The sequence below is a fragment of the Hirundo rustica genome, chromosome 8, assembly GCF_015227805.2.
Source record: "Hirundo rustica isolate bHirRus1 chromosome 8, bHirRus1.pri.v3, whole genome shotgun sequence".
NCBI lineage: Eukaryota > Metazoa > Chordata > Aves > Passeriformes > Hirundinidae > Hirundo > Hirundo rustica.
In genome coordinates this window covers 28,227,076-28,243,885 of record NC_053457.1, presented here as the reverse complement: position 1 = coordinate 28,243,885, position 16,810 = coordinate 28,227,076, and the positions used below count along the sequence as shown (strand labels likewise).

The 16,810-nt window shown below is 41.3% G+C and overlaps 1 protein-coding gene across 5 annotated transcripts in view; it reads left to right on the top strand.

The window, feature by feature from the left end:
- ABLIM1 (actin binding LIM protein 1) overlaps positions 1-16,810 on the top strand; it is a 192,130-nt gene that overhangs the window by 111,684 nt on the left and 63,636 nt on the right. For all 5 annotated transcript variants that reach the window (XM_040072216.2, XM_040072219.2, XM_058421561.1 and 2 more), the window contains exons 5-6: positions 7,149-7,275; positions 8,561-8,654. In XM_040072216.2, coding sequence (XP_039928150.1) covers positions 7,149-7,275; positions 8,561-8,654 — 221 coding nt within the window. The remainder of the gene's footprint in view (positions 1-7,148; positions 7,276-8,560; positions 8,655-16,810) is intronic.

Genomic DNA, 16,810 nt, shown 5'->3' with positions numbered 1-16,810 from the left:
TTATTGCCTGTGTTTTCAGATCCCATTTTTAAGTTTGATTTAATTAAAACTTTAAATTCAGATTTTAAGTGAAATCCTTTATTTTTTAAATGTCACTATTTAATTCTCCATTTTTTTAGTTCCGAATTTGATTGTAATAACCTTGCAGGGCAGCTACATTTACAACTTAAACCAGCATACAGTGGGTCTAAAATTTTGCCCCATCCCCTCTTCTAAGAATAAAATAAGCAAATCAACGTTCATGATGTGATAAAAGTTCAAAGAAATTATGCAAACCCAGGCAGAGTTCCTTTCTAGCAAAAGCCATTAGATTGTGCCTAAGAATATGCAATTCTTTTAATGACACTGGCAAATTTGTATGATTGTTCTGAGATGATTTATTCTTTTGAAGAATGCTTGCAGTTTTTGAGACATTTTCATAATTGGAATTACTTTCTAGGATTAATTTTAGTCCTCACTTTATGTCCTCACTCAGAAAAATGGGTAAATTACTCAAGTAGCCTCCATTTGCTCAGCTATTTCCTAGTTTATAAGGACCAGTATTTTAATGCTGCTTTATAAATTGTGTTAGATCCTTCTCTCTGGAGAAGCTTTGTTAGAAACTTAACTTTTGGGTAATAGAGAGAGAGCAGCAACTGTATTTAAAATTTAGTTGTGCCAGGGCAGAAAATTTCTGGTGTATGATTTTTCTGTCAGAAAATTCCTTTCAGAAAATGATTGTTCTTCAGGAAGGTGTTCGCAGTCCAGTTTCCCCATTTCTTTTGGATGCTTTTGTGCTACAGTAAACCGAACAGTACTAAATATGTATCAGTTCTTACTTGCCTAAGTGTAACCCCATCTTGAACTTGGAAATCAAAACATGTCCATCTCCTTAGGTTTTACCGGAGGAGTGCTACTCAAAAGCTAATTCCAAAGGAAGTTCTGGGGGAGGTGCAAGGAATTCCTCAGTAAATGGGTGTTGTGTGAGGAGGGATCACTAGCTTGGAGAACACAACTATAGAGGAGATCCCCAGGGACAGGAGTATCTGGGAATTGTCATGTTCAGAAAGCCTGCCAGGTAGTAAGTCAGGAATCAGAGGTCACTTCAAAAGAATGTGAAAAGTGAATTAGCTGTTAGCTAGACCTTAGTTTGCCATATGTTATCCAGGCATAAAAACCTTCCTAAAGGTTGTCATAAGTTTCATTCCTATTTTGGTGAGTTTGCACCCTGTTGGAACTGCTTGTTTTCCAAGAGTAACAGTTGAAAATTATCCAAAAAAGTCTGCAAATGAAGAGGCACAATGTACTATCCATGAACTGGGTATTAAACAATAAAGCTCTGAGATAATAGTGCAATTCCCATGGGGTACTGTGAGTGGGAATTGTAACTGAATTCAGCTGGAGCTACCTGAATACTGAAATGTGGTAAAGGAAACAATGGGATAAAAGACTGACCTCAGCTTATACCTGGCCCTGGTTTATCCCTTAGAGTAGTAGAATACAGGTGGGGCTCTGGGGCTGATGAGATGGGAAGAAACCCAAAAACTTTATCTTTCTTTTATAGGACAGTTAAAATCTCTTCTCTTTCATTGTGTGTAGTATGTTTGCTCTTTCGTCCTCCTCCTGTTTCATCCACCCTCTCATTCTCAGTTCAGATACCTGTGTGAAAGATGGGGTTGAAGAAGGAATTGGGATTGATGTCGTGGAAAAAGGTTAACTTGGTGATACGCTTTTTTCAGGGACACTTTGCAGGAGTGATGTGTCAGAAGGTCATTTGGTTTGGTTTCCTTTGGGAATGAGGAGTAGAAAGATGTGGAAATAAGGAATTGCCTTTCCCTGTCAATACAGACCTAACTGGAGTTGGGGAAGAGCATTCAGCCTTCTGAATCACTTCAAATTAAATCAGGTGATGAAACAGCAATTTACAGTAATCACAGAATCAGAGAATCATTTAGGTTGGAAAAGATCTCTGAGATCATTGAGTCCAGCTTATGCTCCAACACCGCTGTGTCAACCAGACCACAGCCCTGAGTGCCCTGTCCAGGCTTTCCTTAAGCAGCTCCAGGGATGGTGACTCTACCACCTCCCTGAGCCGTCCGTTCCAGTGTCTGATCACCCTTTCTCTGAGGAAATTCTTCCTAATGTCCAACATAAACTTACCTTGGTGCAGTTTAGATCATGAATAAAGATATTAAACAGGACTGGGCCCCATACTGGTCCCTGGGGGACAGCACTAGTGACTGGACTAAGGATACATCCAAGATGTACAGTAACGGGTTTCTTAAAAAAACAAGTCAGTGTTGGGCACTCACACGGTTCCAGAGACTTGTGCTGCAAACAAAGAATGCCAGTTCATGCAATTGGGATTTCTTTCCCTATTTAAACAACTAAAATAGTTTTATTTTCTTGAACTACTTGTTTTGAAAATATCAGTTTTTCCCAACTTGCCATTTATAATAAACTGTCAAAGCTATACTGCACTTCCCATGGGAAATTTATTTCCTTCCATTGTATGCTCCCAGACTCTTATTGTTAGGTTTCAGGAGTACAAGGCTGCCTATGTGGGTTTGTTTTGCCTTCAGCAAAAGGGCAATAGCGAATTTGTTCTGACAAACATTTCCCATCCTTGCAGTGGCAAAGAGAAGGGGTTTGGCAGAAAATTTCCTGAGTTACATGCTCAGATTCAAATCCTGCGTGTAAAATTCCCAAGATTGTATGTCCTTCTCTGACTTCCAGGACTTACACAGCCCCAGTGACCAAATGGTTATGCTTTAAACTCCGAAAACATTTGTCATGCTGTGAACATAGTGAGTTTATATTTTTAGCTTTGACAGAAATATCTTGAAGATCTGGAAAAGCCTGCATGATATCATCAAACCTTTCAATTTTAAAGCAAGGCATTGCCTAATCTGTGGTTAAAGGGTGACTGAAGAAAAAACCCTGGTCTCCCTACCTCTGAGAAACTCTAATTGCACAACCTTTAAATTGCCACAGAAGAATTACTGGGATATAAGTTGTTTTTCAAGGTGACTAAGAGCTATTTATACTGAGAAATTTCTTGACCTTGACTCTAGTGATAATATTTGCCTCTTTCATCACTTCCAAATCACTTGCTCTTTAGGTCCAGCTATGTTTAACAATGTATTTCTGTGTAAGTCCAATGAAAACCTATTGTTTCTTTTAAGTATTAAAATAATAACAAAAATCCCCCTAATTCTTCCCTGCTTTTCCTGTTTCAGAGCAGAAGCCTGCTGGTGCTGTCTTTGTAAAGCTCACGTTATCAATGTTTTATAAGGAGCGGAAATAGTTACAAAAGGAGTGTAATAAGAGTACAAAATACCTTTGACTTGTGGGGGTTGTGGCAGCTTCAGACTTTATCTATTAAATGTGTGCTTCTGATGGCCATCAGGATTGAAATGAACTCTTTGGTGACTTAACTATTCATCATTAAATCAAACTGCTATTAGCTTTACGTACCAAGCTAACCCTGCATGGAGCAGGGTTGGTGTAATCATTCACATGACTTTGCATAACCCTCTTTATTAGGACAAAAGCACGTAGAGATGATTTCCCTTTCATAAATCATATGGGATGAGGAGACAATGTGGGATAAAGGTATGTTTGCTATTAAATTTTTAAAGCAATTCAAATGGGAGTGGGTGACGTCCTCCTCTGTGTGCTGAGGGTTAATCCAGCTGTATCAGCTCTGAGCTCACCTGTGCACTATTGGCTGAGAGCAGGGGAGGGAGGCAAAGGCAGAAAATCCACTGCTTAATTTAGACAGTGACAAATGGCTTGCTGTGCAGGATGCTTCACTCCTGGATGTCTGGGGTGGTGCAGATGCTAAAAAGGGAAACACATTTTCTCATATCTTTACAAGCGAAGTGTCATGGGTGGCAGCTCAGCCTGGCCTGTGTCTTTTAGTGGGGCTGCTAAAGGTGCTTGGAGAGTGGAGGTCTAGCTCATATATTATACTATATTGGCGTGCCCTGTTCCCCCACTTGCCCATGCTTTTGGGCTGGCTGACTCCACAGCACAGTCCTTTTGTCCAGGCATTTTCTTTTGTACCCAGACCTGTCAAATATGACATATATCTAAGTGCACAGGGGAAGTGTACTGCTCACTCTGCATCTTAACCAGCACACTGCACTGTCCGCCTCCTCCTCGTCGTTATCTTGGCACCGCTGAATCTGTGATGCACAGGGAATGGCAGTAAGGAGGAATCCAGGTTATATGGCAAAAAGAAGCTCAGATTCAAGGGGTGCAGTCTGCTAGACCCAGGTATGAAGCCAGAGAGCACCGTGGTGGGAACCATTGTGCACAGATTTGGGAAGGACTGTCAGATTTTTCAGTCTGCTCTGGCATATGGTTGTGGACCACTGTTCTTACCTCACAGCCCTTTTATCTGCAGCATGTGCTGGTTATAGGTTAGACGGATACAGATTGTGCTTAACGTGATACTGAGATCCTGCCTGCATACGCTGATGACATTCAGCCAAGGGCTTAAATGTGCCTCATGCAGGCCTGAGATCACACTGGCTTTTATTTGTAGAATTTGGATGAACAAATGGTCTTTTCTTAGCCCAGCCCAGCCCTATTTGCCTTCTATTTCAGGAGATAATGATAATTGCTAGCTTTCATGTATATACCCAACAGTTTTGCCAGAATTAAAATCAGATTTATTTAAAAGCCATCTCAGCCTAATACAACAGTACTGAGCTATTAAGTTTACTTTGATTCTAGACATTCAATGTATCTGTTGTATTAGCAGAATGGAAATGATGTTAATTTCCTTTTGCAAAACACTTCAAGGAACCCCGGGAGAGTGTAGATGTCATTGGTACTATAGAATAATAAAAGGATGTTGCCAACCCCTTGTATTAAACACAAGCACAATCCTAAGTCTGTTGCTCAGATTTACTGTGATTTTGGCTTACAAAGAAGCAATTAAACAGTCAGAGGTACTGCATGGATCCCTACTTCCCCCATGTATCTGGTTTTGGCGTCAATAAAGCTGCTGGACTAGGCAGACCTTTTGTGTAAGGCAGTTTCTCTATTCCCACTGCCTTGGAAATCAAGTGTTTTAAAAATCTCTTTATTGATTCCATTTCTGAGAAATTTCAGCTTCACGGAAATTTCAGCTTCACTGAAGTTTCCCAGATAAAAATGAAAAACATGGAAAATACAGCATTTTTTGAAGGAAAATATAGCAGGGAATGCATCACAGTGTGACAGGCCCCAGGTCAGCTGTGGAAGCTGGCACACTGGGAAGAAGCAGTAGTGCTAGGGAGCTGAGAAATGGCTGCTGTGTAAAAACTGCAGTTCAGCACACACTGGGACCGGGGGGAGGATCTCATTTGTTCTCACAGCCAAAGTCATCTTGCATGGTTTCAGATTTAGCTTAAGAGAATAAGAGCTGGAAAGGACCTCAAGAGATGATGTAGCATCCTTCCCAAAGCAAAGGCGAGATCAGCATGCCAAAGCCACTCTGACACGTGTTTGTCCCTTCCTCAGCCCTGTGCTGGAAATTCCGGAGCCTCCCTTGGTGACCTGTTCCAGCCTTTGCTGTCATCACAGACTGGCATGGAGCCTTCAGCTGTCATGGCAGAGCAGAGGGATACATTACTTGGTGTCACTCCTTATCAAGCCATGATTTCAGCTTGTAACATATGTCCTCTAGAGCAAAGTCCTGGTATTAGGACATCTCAGGGCTGCTTTTCAAGTCCAAGTTGTGTCAAAAGTCTGTGACTCACATTTTGTCACAAGATACCGCCGTGCTTAGTCCCCCTCCCCTCCTTTTTTAAGGCATCTGAGAAGGAGGAGAACGCTGATAGGAAGAGGGACATGCAAATGGTGGATTCCTGGATAGCAGGAGTGTGCAGCACATATTTGGGGTTCTTTTGGCCCATTATCCAACGAACAAAAGTCATGCCCTTTAGTCAAAAGGACTGACTCAGCTCTCAATTATCAGTTGTGATAATAAACTTGGACTTGCCCTTTTGCAAAGCACGTTGTTGTCTGGGTTTAAACCCATGAGGAGATGAAGGTTTTCGGACTGTATCTGCTCAGTCAGCTGGAGTGTTGGAGCCGGGGTGATCTTTTCCCTGTTGCCCGGACTTTAGCAGCTCAGATTGCTCAGTTCCGTTTGTCTCCATTTGTTGTTACTTGATGTTTCAGGCGTTCACCAAAGGAACACTAAGCCTGGGGACAGTATTATCTGGAAAATCCTTTGTTCCAGGCTGTCTCCTCCATGGCTTCTATGAGTGCCTCAGCTGATGGGCATTCCCTTTCCACTCCACTGGGCTTGCAGGCCCTCCCCTCCCCTGAAGCTGGCACACAGGCACAACCCTCGCAGATCAGTGCTATCTGCCACATCCCTCTTCAGATCTTACCGTGGGCTGGACTGCCCCTTAACGGGAAATCTTGAGTATTTTACGTTTGAAGGGAGAGGAGTGGAAGCTGGGGGCTCAGCTAGAGATTCCTGATGTAACGGAGACATTGTGGCACCTCCTGGGGCAGAGTGCTCCTGGCTTCTGGTTTCCATTCTGCCATCAGGATCCTCCAGGGTTGCAGCGAGAAGCGTCTACCAGGACAGTACCGCAATTCCTGAGAGTCCCTTTGCCGGTTAGAGACCCGAATTCCCGCTGGGGTCGGAAGGCAGCGTGCCGTCCCCTCAGCCCTCAGCACAGCCCCGGGGCTGGGCCGCTGTCTGCGGGGAAGGGCCGTGCCCGCTCCGGGCCCTGCCACACGCGGGGCTCTGCTGCCACCCGACGGGACCCGGAGAGCCGGCGCTCGGGTCTGGATAAAAGCAAAGCCGCGAACACTGCCGTGCAACACAGGAGCGCTCCGCAGCGAGGACTTCATTGTAGCTTGCTCCTGACAGAATCTAAAGTTTGTACAGAGCCTGCCAGGTGGTCTTTGAATCATAATCGGCATGAAAAGCAGGGGAAGTACTTTCCCTCTTGTGTTGGCGGTGTCTGTAATGGGAAAGATTGAGTCTTTGCACAGGACCCGGGAAGGGTTTAAGATGTGCTTTTTTAAGATGTACTTTGCACTGCTATGTAGTCCATCCCTTTGGCTACCAAGTGTTGGGACAGGTGGGCAGCTAATTAAGGTTAATGAACCAAGTAGCTGACAAAAACCACATCTGTTTGTTTGTTTGTTTGCAGATTGTGCTGGGTGTGGAAGAGACATCAAAAATGGACAAGCATTGCTAGCCCTGGATAAGCAGTGGCACCTGGGGTGCTTTAAGTGCAAGGCCTGTGGGAAGGTCCTGACTGGGGAGTACATCAGCAAGTGAGTAACCTCTGCTTCTCTTCTGAACTCGAGGCTCATCTTTAGCTGCTAGCAGAGAAGAGCTTGCAGCAAAATTCATATCAGGAAGTCCTGTTTTGACCACCTTCACATGTACACCAAAGTCTTTGTTCCCAGTGAGAGCTGAGCTGGGAAAGTGAAGAGCTTGCAGCAAAATTCATATCTGGAAGTCCTGTTTTGACCACCTTCTCATGTACACCAAAGTCTTTGTTCCCAGCGAGAGCTGAGCTGGGAAAGTGAACTGCAAAATGCAACTGAAAGGTGATGTTTCATGATACCAGTTTAATGATACCAGCCTGAAAGAGGTGTTATTATGGGATTATATATTCCATATTCCCATAGAGAATTAGGTAGATTGTTGCATGTGTTTTCTATAGTAGCCAGATAAAGCATTGTGTCATTTTGCTTTCCAACATGAGATTTTGAGAAAAAAAAAAAAAAAAAAAAAAAAGTACGACTATCTCCATTTCTTACCTTTGCCAGATAATAGTATAAATGTGATGATGTAATTGAGCTGACATTGTATTTCTCATCTCCATTTAAAAAACTAATGAAGAGGGTTTTGAATGGAAGAAAGTGTAGAAGAAGACAATAGGGAAATGATAAAAGAGGGGAAATGAAGATACAGTTTGTTTTTCCCCCTTTAAGCATATAGCAAAGAGAAAAGCTAAGGAAACAATGTATGATTCACAAACCTGTCATTAGAGTGTGCATAATATTTATAAGAAGTAGCATCTGTAATTTCTCAAAAAAAAATCTGGTGCCTGAGAGATGCTCCTAGGCTGACTAGTGTTTCCACTTTTACTGTATGTTCATTCTAAAATACTACATTACCTTACACTTAACAGTCACTGCTTATAGTCTTGCAGCCTACCAAAGGTGTTTTTTTTTTTTTTTTTCTTAAGTGAACAAAAACTGTCTGCTTGTGATAGACTGTGATCTTCTCTCACTCCCAGACAGTTACACTGATTCCCTGGAACTGCACCACCTGTAGGTGTATGTAGATAGTCTGTTCTAAAGAAGGAGGTTTACTTCAGTAATTTGTCCTGGATGCCTTCTCTTGATGGAAATTTAAGGAATGATTCTAAGAGGTATTAGTGAGAATATGATTTTTGTTTCTTGTACTACAATGTGTTTCCCTTGAACTCTCCCCATTTACCTGTGTCTGTGTGTAGGAGTTCCAATGTGAAGACAAAGGAAGACAGTAAGTCATGATGTAACCTGTTTAGTAAGAAGTGGTTTGTAATTTGTGAATTTTCTTTTTCAGAGATGGTGCTCCTTACTGTGAAAAGGATTACCAAGTTCTTTTTGGAGTCAAGTGTGAGGCATGTCACCAGTTCATTACTGGGAAAGTCCTAGAGGTAGGTGTTTTGTGAACTACAGTTTATGAAGAATTGAGGCACCCATTATGTCCTCATGCAACTGCAGAGAATACAAAAATTCTCATACTAAGGCTTCCTGCTGATTTTAGAACAAAGTTGCTGATTTTCAGAATTATTTTCAGTGTTTTAGTTTTGCAGGCATCAGGAAAAGCGTATGATACAGAATTAATTGCACGAGTTTCTATAGATCCGTGGTTTCTATTTTTCTCTTTTCGTGGTGATCTGCAAAGCCTATTGCACTGCTTATGCTGTGTCAGATTTGCTATATTTACAGAAATAATTTGAGTACTGGAATCACCTTTGGCAACCATAAGTTTGCCAGAACTTTCCACGTGAGATTTACACGTGATCTGAATGATGCTGAGAGGGTGAGAAGGAGAAATGTGCGGGAGAGAGAACAATTATATGTTCAGAAATGAGAAGGCAGAAGGCAGAAACATCTGAATAATCTCCTTTGCTGACTCTTTGTTTGGAGTCCTCAACGTTCTCATTGAAACCAGTCAAATCTTTTTAGAAATGTCAGTACCAACCTCCATCTCTCATGGCTCTGGTAAGTCCCTTTGAGCTAGAATCCTTGAACTATGCATGGATTCCTCAGTGTCACAACTGGATTGTTTAAGGGGCCAAAATGAAGAGGACCTTCCTTGTTACTGAGATATGGGAAGCAAAACTTATCTCTTGTCCCTGTCAGAAACTCTGCTTAATGGAAAGAACCTGTGTTGAGATCAGGTCAGGAGCTAAAGTGTGTGTTTTTCAGTGAATATCTGAAAATAAACCTGAAAGTGTCACAAAAAATAAAAGTTGCTAGTGAAAGTGTGTTACAGGTTCCCTTCTTTGTGTCCCATCTATTACAAATGTAGGACTGTATCAGCCCTATTGTAAGAAGTTTCAGGTTTGACATAAAATGGGATTGTGGTTTTAGTTGTGGAGGTTTCTCTGCTTCAGCATTCAGAATATTAACGAGTCACCATGAGGGACTTGTGTGGACACCCTGTGCATTTGGAAGGATGTACAGTTCTTGATTAGCCAGACTCTTAGCCTGCCTCCTTTGAAATATGTATCTAATTCCTTTGGAGACCTGCACAGATAATTGCTGAGAGCAGCCTGAGTTTTCCCCTGAGTAGGAAGGCTGTGTCTCTGGCTTTCTTCTTCTGGCCTGCCACCATCTGCTTATCTATTCCTGTCTACTGATGAGTTTTTGCAATTTAGCATTATGTATTGGAGACACCGCAGTTGCAGTGCTGTGCGGGAAGCGCTGCGGGAGAGAAGTAATTGGATCTGTGAGATTGGGAAACATGACATAATTCTAAAATTATTTTAGCTGTACATGACAGTTGTTCTCATCTATAAGCAATGCAACCTATTCAGATGAAAATGACAAAAGAGAGGATTATTGGAGTCTGTGGAGAGCTGGGAAGAAATAAACTATTTCTGTCTGTGTAGTAACTGTGAATATAGCAAGGTTTCACACATGTTCACCTTCCTAGCATCAATGAGGAAGAAACCTTTGACGGGTCATGAGCTGTATCCCATCAGAACTGGGTAACTTGAGACTAAGGAAAGATTAGCTCAATTGATCTGGAACTTGGCTGTCCATCATAATTTAAGTTAACGTTCAGGTTATCAGAGTTGTATCCTGAGCAGAACCTTGGTACTCATTTTGGCCCCAAGGTGAGTTTCTCACTTCATGGTTCTTATTCTTCTATGGCTATTTATTATCAGAAGATGAGACAGCATTTGTTGCAGAAAGGAAGCATGTCCAAACTCTTGTAAGGGTGTCCTTTTAAGAGTCAAAACCAGTCTAAAAAGATAGAGCTTTTCTATTTGACCTGTCCCCTGAAACATCAGACTTTTCTGAAGAATTAGAAGCAGAACTCTTGAATGATTTTGTCAGTAATGGAAACATTAAGTGTGCTAAATTCTGGTTAAGAGTAGAAATTTTACTTGAATATTTGTGGCTCTCACTGGTTATCAGAGACACAACCCAAAATACTGCAGCAGAGGGCAGCAGTGGTTCTTAGCACATAACAGACCAAGCTCCTCAAGGGCCTGTAGAAATTGTGTTGATCTGACTGCTGTCTGTAAGATGTAGGCTGGCCAAGTGGTTAGGAATTTTCACTAAAAAAAATAACATTGTGCAGCCATTCAGACCCGAATTGCTTAACCGAATTGCAGTGTGTATGAGCAGCTTGGATAGTCCATGATTCAAGTTCTTGTATCAGCTGGGAATGCAGATGCAGGAGTGACATGCAGACACTCTGTCTTTTAAGTGGTGCTTGAAAAGTTTGGAAGATAGAGGTGAGCAGCTACTGTCCAACAATCAGAGCAGTTTATCAAAACGTTTTGTGGCACAGTTCCAAAGGAGCAGTACTAAATACTGCCTCTAAATATGACTCAAGGAACTAATAAGTCAAAAGCTGGCATGAGAAAATCATGTGTCAGCATGTGTGTCCCCTTTGGGCAGGGGAGGTTGTTTAAAGGATGGGATCAGAGCATGACATAAATCCTCTGGTAATAACAGAGATGAGAGATCGGAAGCAGCCACAGGAGATAATTCACAGAACAGGATGCCACAGTTCAGGGAGGGCTGCAGACCTCTTTGAGGCAGGACAATTAACAATCTCCTTATCCTGTACTGGAAATCACGCACAACCTTTCAGTTCACCTGAAGTTTTAATTTAGATGAAGCTTGAGATTCTCACAGGAGGATTACCATCTTCCCTCTTTGTTTTCTTTGGCTATGTTTCTTTGGAAAATTTGGGTGGTTTTGATGATTTATGTCATGTGGGTTGTGTCTTGTCCTGCTATTTCCCCCTTGAGAAGGAAACCATATTCTTGGTGTGAAGTAGTATACTTACAGGAATTGTCTAGGTAGAGATTATGTCTGCCTGACCTAATTATACCTACTAACATGCAGTCAGAAAAAAAACCCAAAACACTTTGTATTTTGCCTTTGTTAATAAAAATGATTGTAAGAAATGTTGTGTAGCAAATATAGTGATCCGTACATTTCATTTTATTTGTCAATAAAATAATTCATTATGTCAGAAGCAGAGTATGCTATCTCATCATCTTCGTCTAAAGAAATTATTAGAAGCAATTGAAGGGAGTTATGTGGTACACTGTGTACAAACACTTCTCTCTAATGGATCAGAAGAGATTAGCAGCAAGCCATTTTGGTGCTGCTTTATTTTCTGTTTATTTTTATTACATCTAGGGCAGTCTGTAGAAAAACTGAAGGGAGATGAAAGCATGAAAGTTAGCTTTGGGTTCACAGAGGCTGGGTGCTGTCTATTTGACCAGTAAAAGCCTATTTCACTTATTTATTTCTTTTTATTCAAAGAGAAATTGAGATTCTTTGCAGCATTTCAGACTTGCAAGTCCTGCTTATTTTGTCCCTCAGCATGGCTGTAGCACCTCTGAGAAAGTCAGATTTTCCAGTCTCCTACAATGAACAGCCAGCAAGAGAGACAGGCACTCCTCACATGGACCTGAGAGTCTTCATCTCAGAATGAGATGTGGCTGTGGCCCTGCAGCACTCTCAGCAAAACCCACCAGAAAAGCCAAGTTTGGGTTCGGACTCTGAGATTCAAGGACAGACTGCCTCCAGCCATTCTGAGAGATGAACCTTTTGCTCAGTTAAGAAATGCATTAAGACAGGACTTATTTTGCTAGTATCCACGAATCATGGAAGAATGATCTTTTTTCCTGGGCCACAGAAGTAAAAACTTTCAGTAGCCATGGAAATATGCAAGAAAAATACCATGTGCTTTTAAGTCAGCTCAGATATTTCTGATGTGCTATTTGGCACATTGCTTTCTGTGACAAATACTCACAGATGATAGATGAGTGCATGCCAACACAATAAATGTGGTAAATGTCCAACATGAAATAGATATTGCAACTTTCTTGAGCACACTGGATACTTTAATGCTTGAGTGTTTCGGGAAATGTTGTCAAGGCAACAGAGATCAGTGTTCTTCCTTGGATTTCTCTAGCAGAAAGGAATCTTTAGTTAGGAAAAATCACTCATTTCCCATTAACTCTGGTAAAAAAATGTTTTTAGCAGGCAATAACAGCATAGTGAGAGTGAGGACTTCTACAAAGACTTTCCACTGAGCAGTGGTTTTCATAGCTTCAAAGCTTGCCTCTTGAAAGATGCCTATCTAATCCTAAACCTGAAAATTTCTGTGCAGACATGTGCAACTCCACAAATCTAAGTAAACTTGACCATGTATTTAGCTATTTAAAAGATGTCAACCTGAAAGATTTTTGTCTAAAATGTTTTTCATACACAGTATAATTACTACTCCAGGGCTTAATTCAAAATATGTTAAATCATTGAGAAGCTTCCAACTGACTTCAGACAATGGTGGATCATGCTTGTATCCATGTGTTCCATCTTTGCTTATCTAAAATGTCTTACAACACTGCTAAGCAGTATTCTTCTGGCTCTGCACAAAGAAGACATGAGGGCAGAAAAAGGTGGATATTTTGCATGAAATCATATGAAAAGTTTGAGAATAAAATCAAGGCTTTACAATTTTCACCTTTTCTGGCTGTAACTCATATGAACAGGATTTGATTTTATGATCTAGAGATGTGTTTATCTGGTCTCAAGTGTCTTGACTATCTTTCTACTCCACACATTTATTTCTATAATGCTTTTTGCTTAATATTAATTGGCAAAAAAGGCCATTGTGTGATTTCTCCTGGCTGTGCATATCTCTAGTTCCTGTTTGAGGGGCTGCTGCCTGCCCTGGGTTTGCTTCCTGTGCACTGTTGGATCTTGCACCCCACCTTGTAAGCAGTGGCGCAGTGCCATTTTCACAGATGGACCTGAAAAGAGTCCAGGCCACCAGAAGGTTCCCTTGATTTCAGACTGCAAGGTCAGGTCAAGTTCTAAATATGTTTGTGATACTGTAATTTATGCTGAGCTTCTCCTGATTTTAAATTTAAGATGTGGTACTTAACATGAATGAAGTTTAGAACTTGTAAATACTGTTACTTTAGTTGCCGGAATTTGAAGATGTCTCATCTGTGCTATGACTAATTCTGAAAAATGTCAATTCTGAGATACCTTGACTTCTGAAGTTAGAAGTAAATAACAGTAATTATGGGAGGGGAAAAACAAACAAACTGTGACAGCTACTACATTCTTCTAAGAAAATTGTATCCATCTTTAAGAGGCAAAGAATGTGACCCAGAAGAGCCAGTCAGTTTCTTAAGATGTTGTTTTCAGAGCTAGATTTAGAACCCTGTGCTGTGAGAGGTTCATAGAAGTTTCTGTTGATTCTTTAGATGTGAATGAGTCTGCTCTAAATACTAAATAAATAAACAAATAAATATCATCACAGAACAACCTTGCTGCTTCCCATGCGAACTGTAAATGAATTATTTCAACAATGCCTCTCTGTGTCATTGAAGTGTTGCCTCCTACAAACACTCACCCATGTGAGCAGCTCTGCTCATGTGAGTGTTAGCATTCAGATGCTTCAGTTGGTTGACTTTCAGAGACACTCAGCAGCCTGCATGTTTAAGTCATCTATTTTAAGGAGACTGAGGCTCATAGCTCATGTGAAAACATCGCCCTTCTCTGCAAAGATCCATGGACAGAGTTTAGTTAGGTACTTCAGTACAGTCATGTATCTGGTCCTGAGTTCTTAAAACACTTTCTAGATTGAGGAGCCATGTAGAAAATCTCTTAAGCTGAGATTTATTTCAATTCTGTTCAGAAATGTTAAATGAAAAGCTAGCATATATTCTTCTGCCAAATGAAGTATTTAGCAAGGCTTTTTTCCTAACAATAATGCAGGGAGTATCACAAAATATTTAATTTACTGAATTTTAATTATGCAACCTGTACTGGTAATACAGGTTGATGTGAAATAAAAGTTCAAACTCTTTTATAAATGAAGCATTAATGACCTGAACAGAGATTGATCGGGTGGATCCAAACAGGTTTGGTGTTATGTTAAAGATGTGGAAAAGTAATGTCCCTGAAGAATGCACTACCATTCTGTTTTCAGAGCATTAGGTATCTTCTGTGTTAGGTGTCCTACAGGCTTGGGAGAGACATTTCTCTCAGCCAGTACCTCCCAGTCACTTCTGTAATCTCCACACACCACAGCAATCCAGGGGAAAAGGCCACAGAGCGTAAGAGAGGCAGCAGTAGGGTGTAGTGTAGGATCTGTTAGTTCTGTGATTTGCTTTGTTTGTGTTTAATTTTACTGCTTTTAGAATAAAGGAGAAAATGTGACCATGTTGCTTGAAGGTCCCAGGTAGATGATAACAAAAGTAGGAGCACGTGCTGTGGTCATTGCCCTCTTAGTCAGGTGTACACAACAGAGCTCAGGGACCTTTTTGATTATGGAAAATACCTGGGAGAGATCAGATAGGGTCAGAGCACAGAGCCTCTTGAAAACTCATCCAGAGTTCCTAGAGTGTGGCTGAAGCATGATCTCACTCCAAAATGTGCAAACAAGATCAAGGGGTACAGGTACCAGTGTGGGAAGTGGCGCCAGCCTCTTGGGCTGCATCAGTCTGAACTGGGCTAGAATACAATCCCAGTGAAACTACGTGTTTCTAACAAAACTAGACTAACACCCAGGAGGCTGTATAAATTCTTCAGAAGCTGTGGAAGTAATATTTGATAACTTCCAGAGGAGGAGAACGACGAGTTCATAAAGCAGACGCCTCTCCCCAAGGGAAAAGTGTTCTGAATTGTGTCGACATCAAATAGTGACACACAAAAGTGGTGAGGAATGCTCCTGCCCCTGCCCGGGTCGGTGCTCTTTTCCTTTTGCAGAATGGGATTGCAGCCCGGGTGGGTTGAATGTGCGGGGTGGGTTGTTTGCTGGTTTTGGTGGGTGTGTGCAGGAGAGGGCTGAGGGAGGAGGAGGAGTGAGGCTCCGGGCTGGATGCAGCTCCAGGCACAGCAGAGCCGGCTCTGCTCCTGCCTGAGCCTCAGCGGAGCTGAGGAGGAGATGGACTTGGACTGAAAAATCCCCATCAGAAGGTAAAGCCCTTCCTGTGAAACCAGAGCTGACCTGGAAAGGCTCGTGGCTTTCCTGGGGGAGGGAAGGGGGTGCAGCTTTGTGATGGGACTGAATAGCTTGCCAGGAGGATCATAATGGGGTACTTGTACTTTTGTTCCTCTGCACCAGCAGGAATTTTTTTTTTTTTTTTTTTTTTTTAAGGCTGTGTTTGATTCTGTGTTTTAGATAAAGGGAGTGCAGCTACACATGCTTTTAAAGTGCCAGGAACAGGGGAGAATGGCACAGAGCCTGGGCTGTTTCTGATTGCTGCTGTATGGAGGAACAATATGATTCTCTATATTAAATATTTTTTGATAGAGTTTCTTGGCTCTTTTGATCACTCTGGAGATTTTATTTTTTTGCATAGAAATAAGGTTAGCATTTTTTTCTAGTTTCTCTGCTTTTTTGCTGAGAAATGTGTTTTATCAGTTAATGTGGAAAACTCTGGTTTGTTTTTTTTTTTCCTTAATGTGGGGTTTGTTTGGATAAAAGCATGGAAATGAAAAGTTTAATAACTCAGAATATGGGTAAATGTTTCAGATAGGTTGCCTATGTAGCAGCATAGATTTAACTTAATTTAGACTACCCTTTCCTGCTGTTATTACTGAGAACACCAAACCAGGCACAAGATCAAAAATCTAGAATAAATATACCTGTAGGAAAAAAAAATATAAATTGTTTGATGTAAAAATCTTTCTAACAGGATTTTAGTGATTCCCTCCCTCAAAAGATTGTATTTGGCAGGAGGGGTATCTGTAGTTGGAAAAGACTTGATTTATAAAGATGACAAAAAACTATCTGAAGTTGACAGGGCCCTAACAGAAGTTCAGTTGCTATGGCAGCATAATCACAAGGCATTAACTTCTCAGCAGTGGTTTGGAAACCATCCTTCAGTCAATTTGAACATCAATAGGGAGGGGAGGAATGTTAAGAGGATGTAAAGAAGGTGAATAATAAGAGCAGGTTGTAACAAGTAATTGGAAAAAATAACCAATTAAAGCTTCCTTATTGCTGCAGAGGGATTTGTGAAATCTCTCAGGTGCTTATAAAACTATGGCTTATCTTTATAAATTGTTTTTGTGAGTGCAGTGTTGCTGA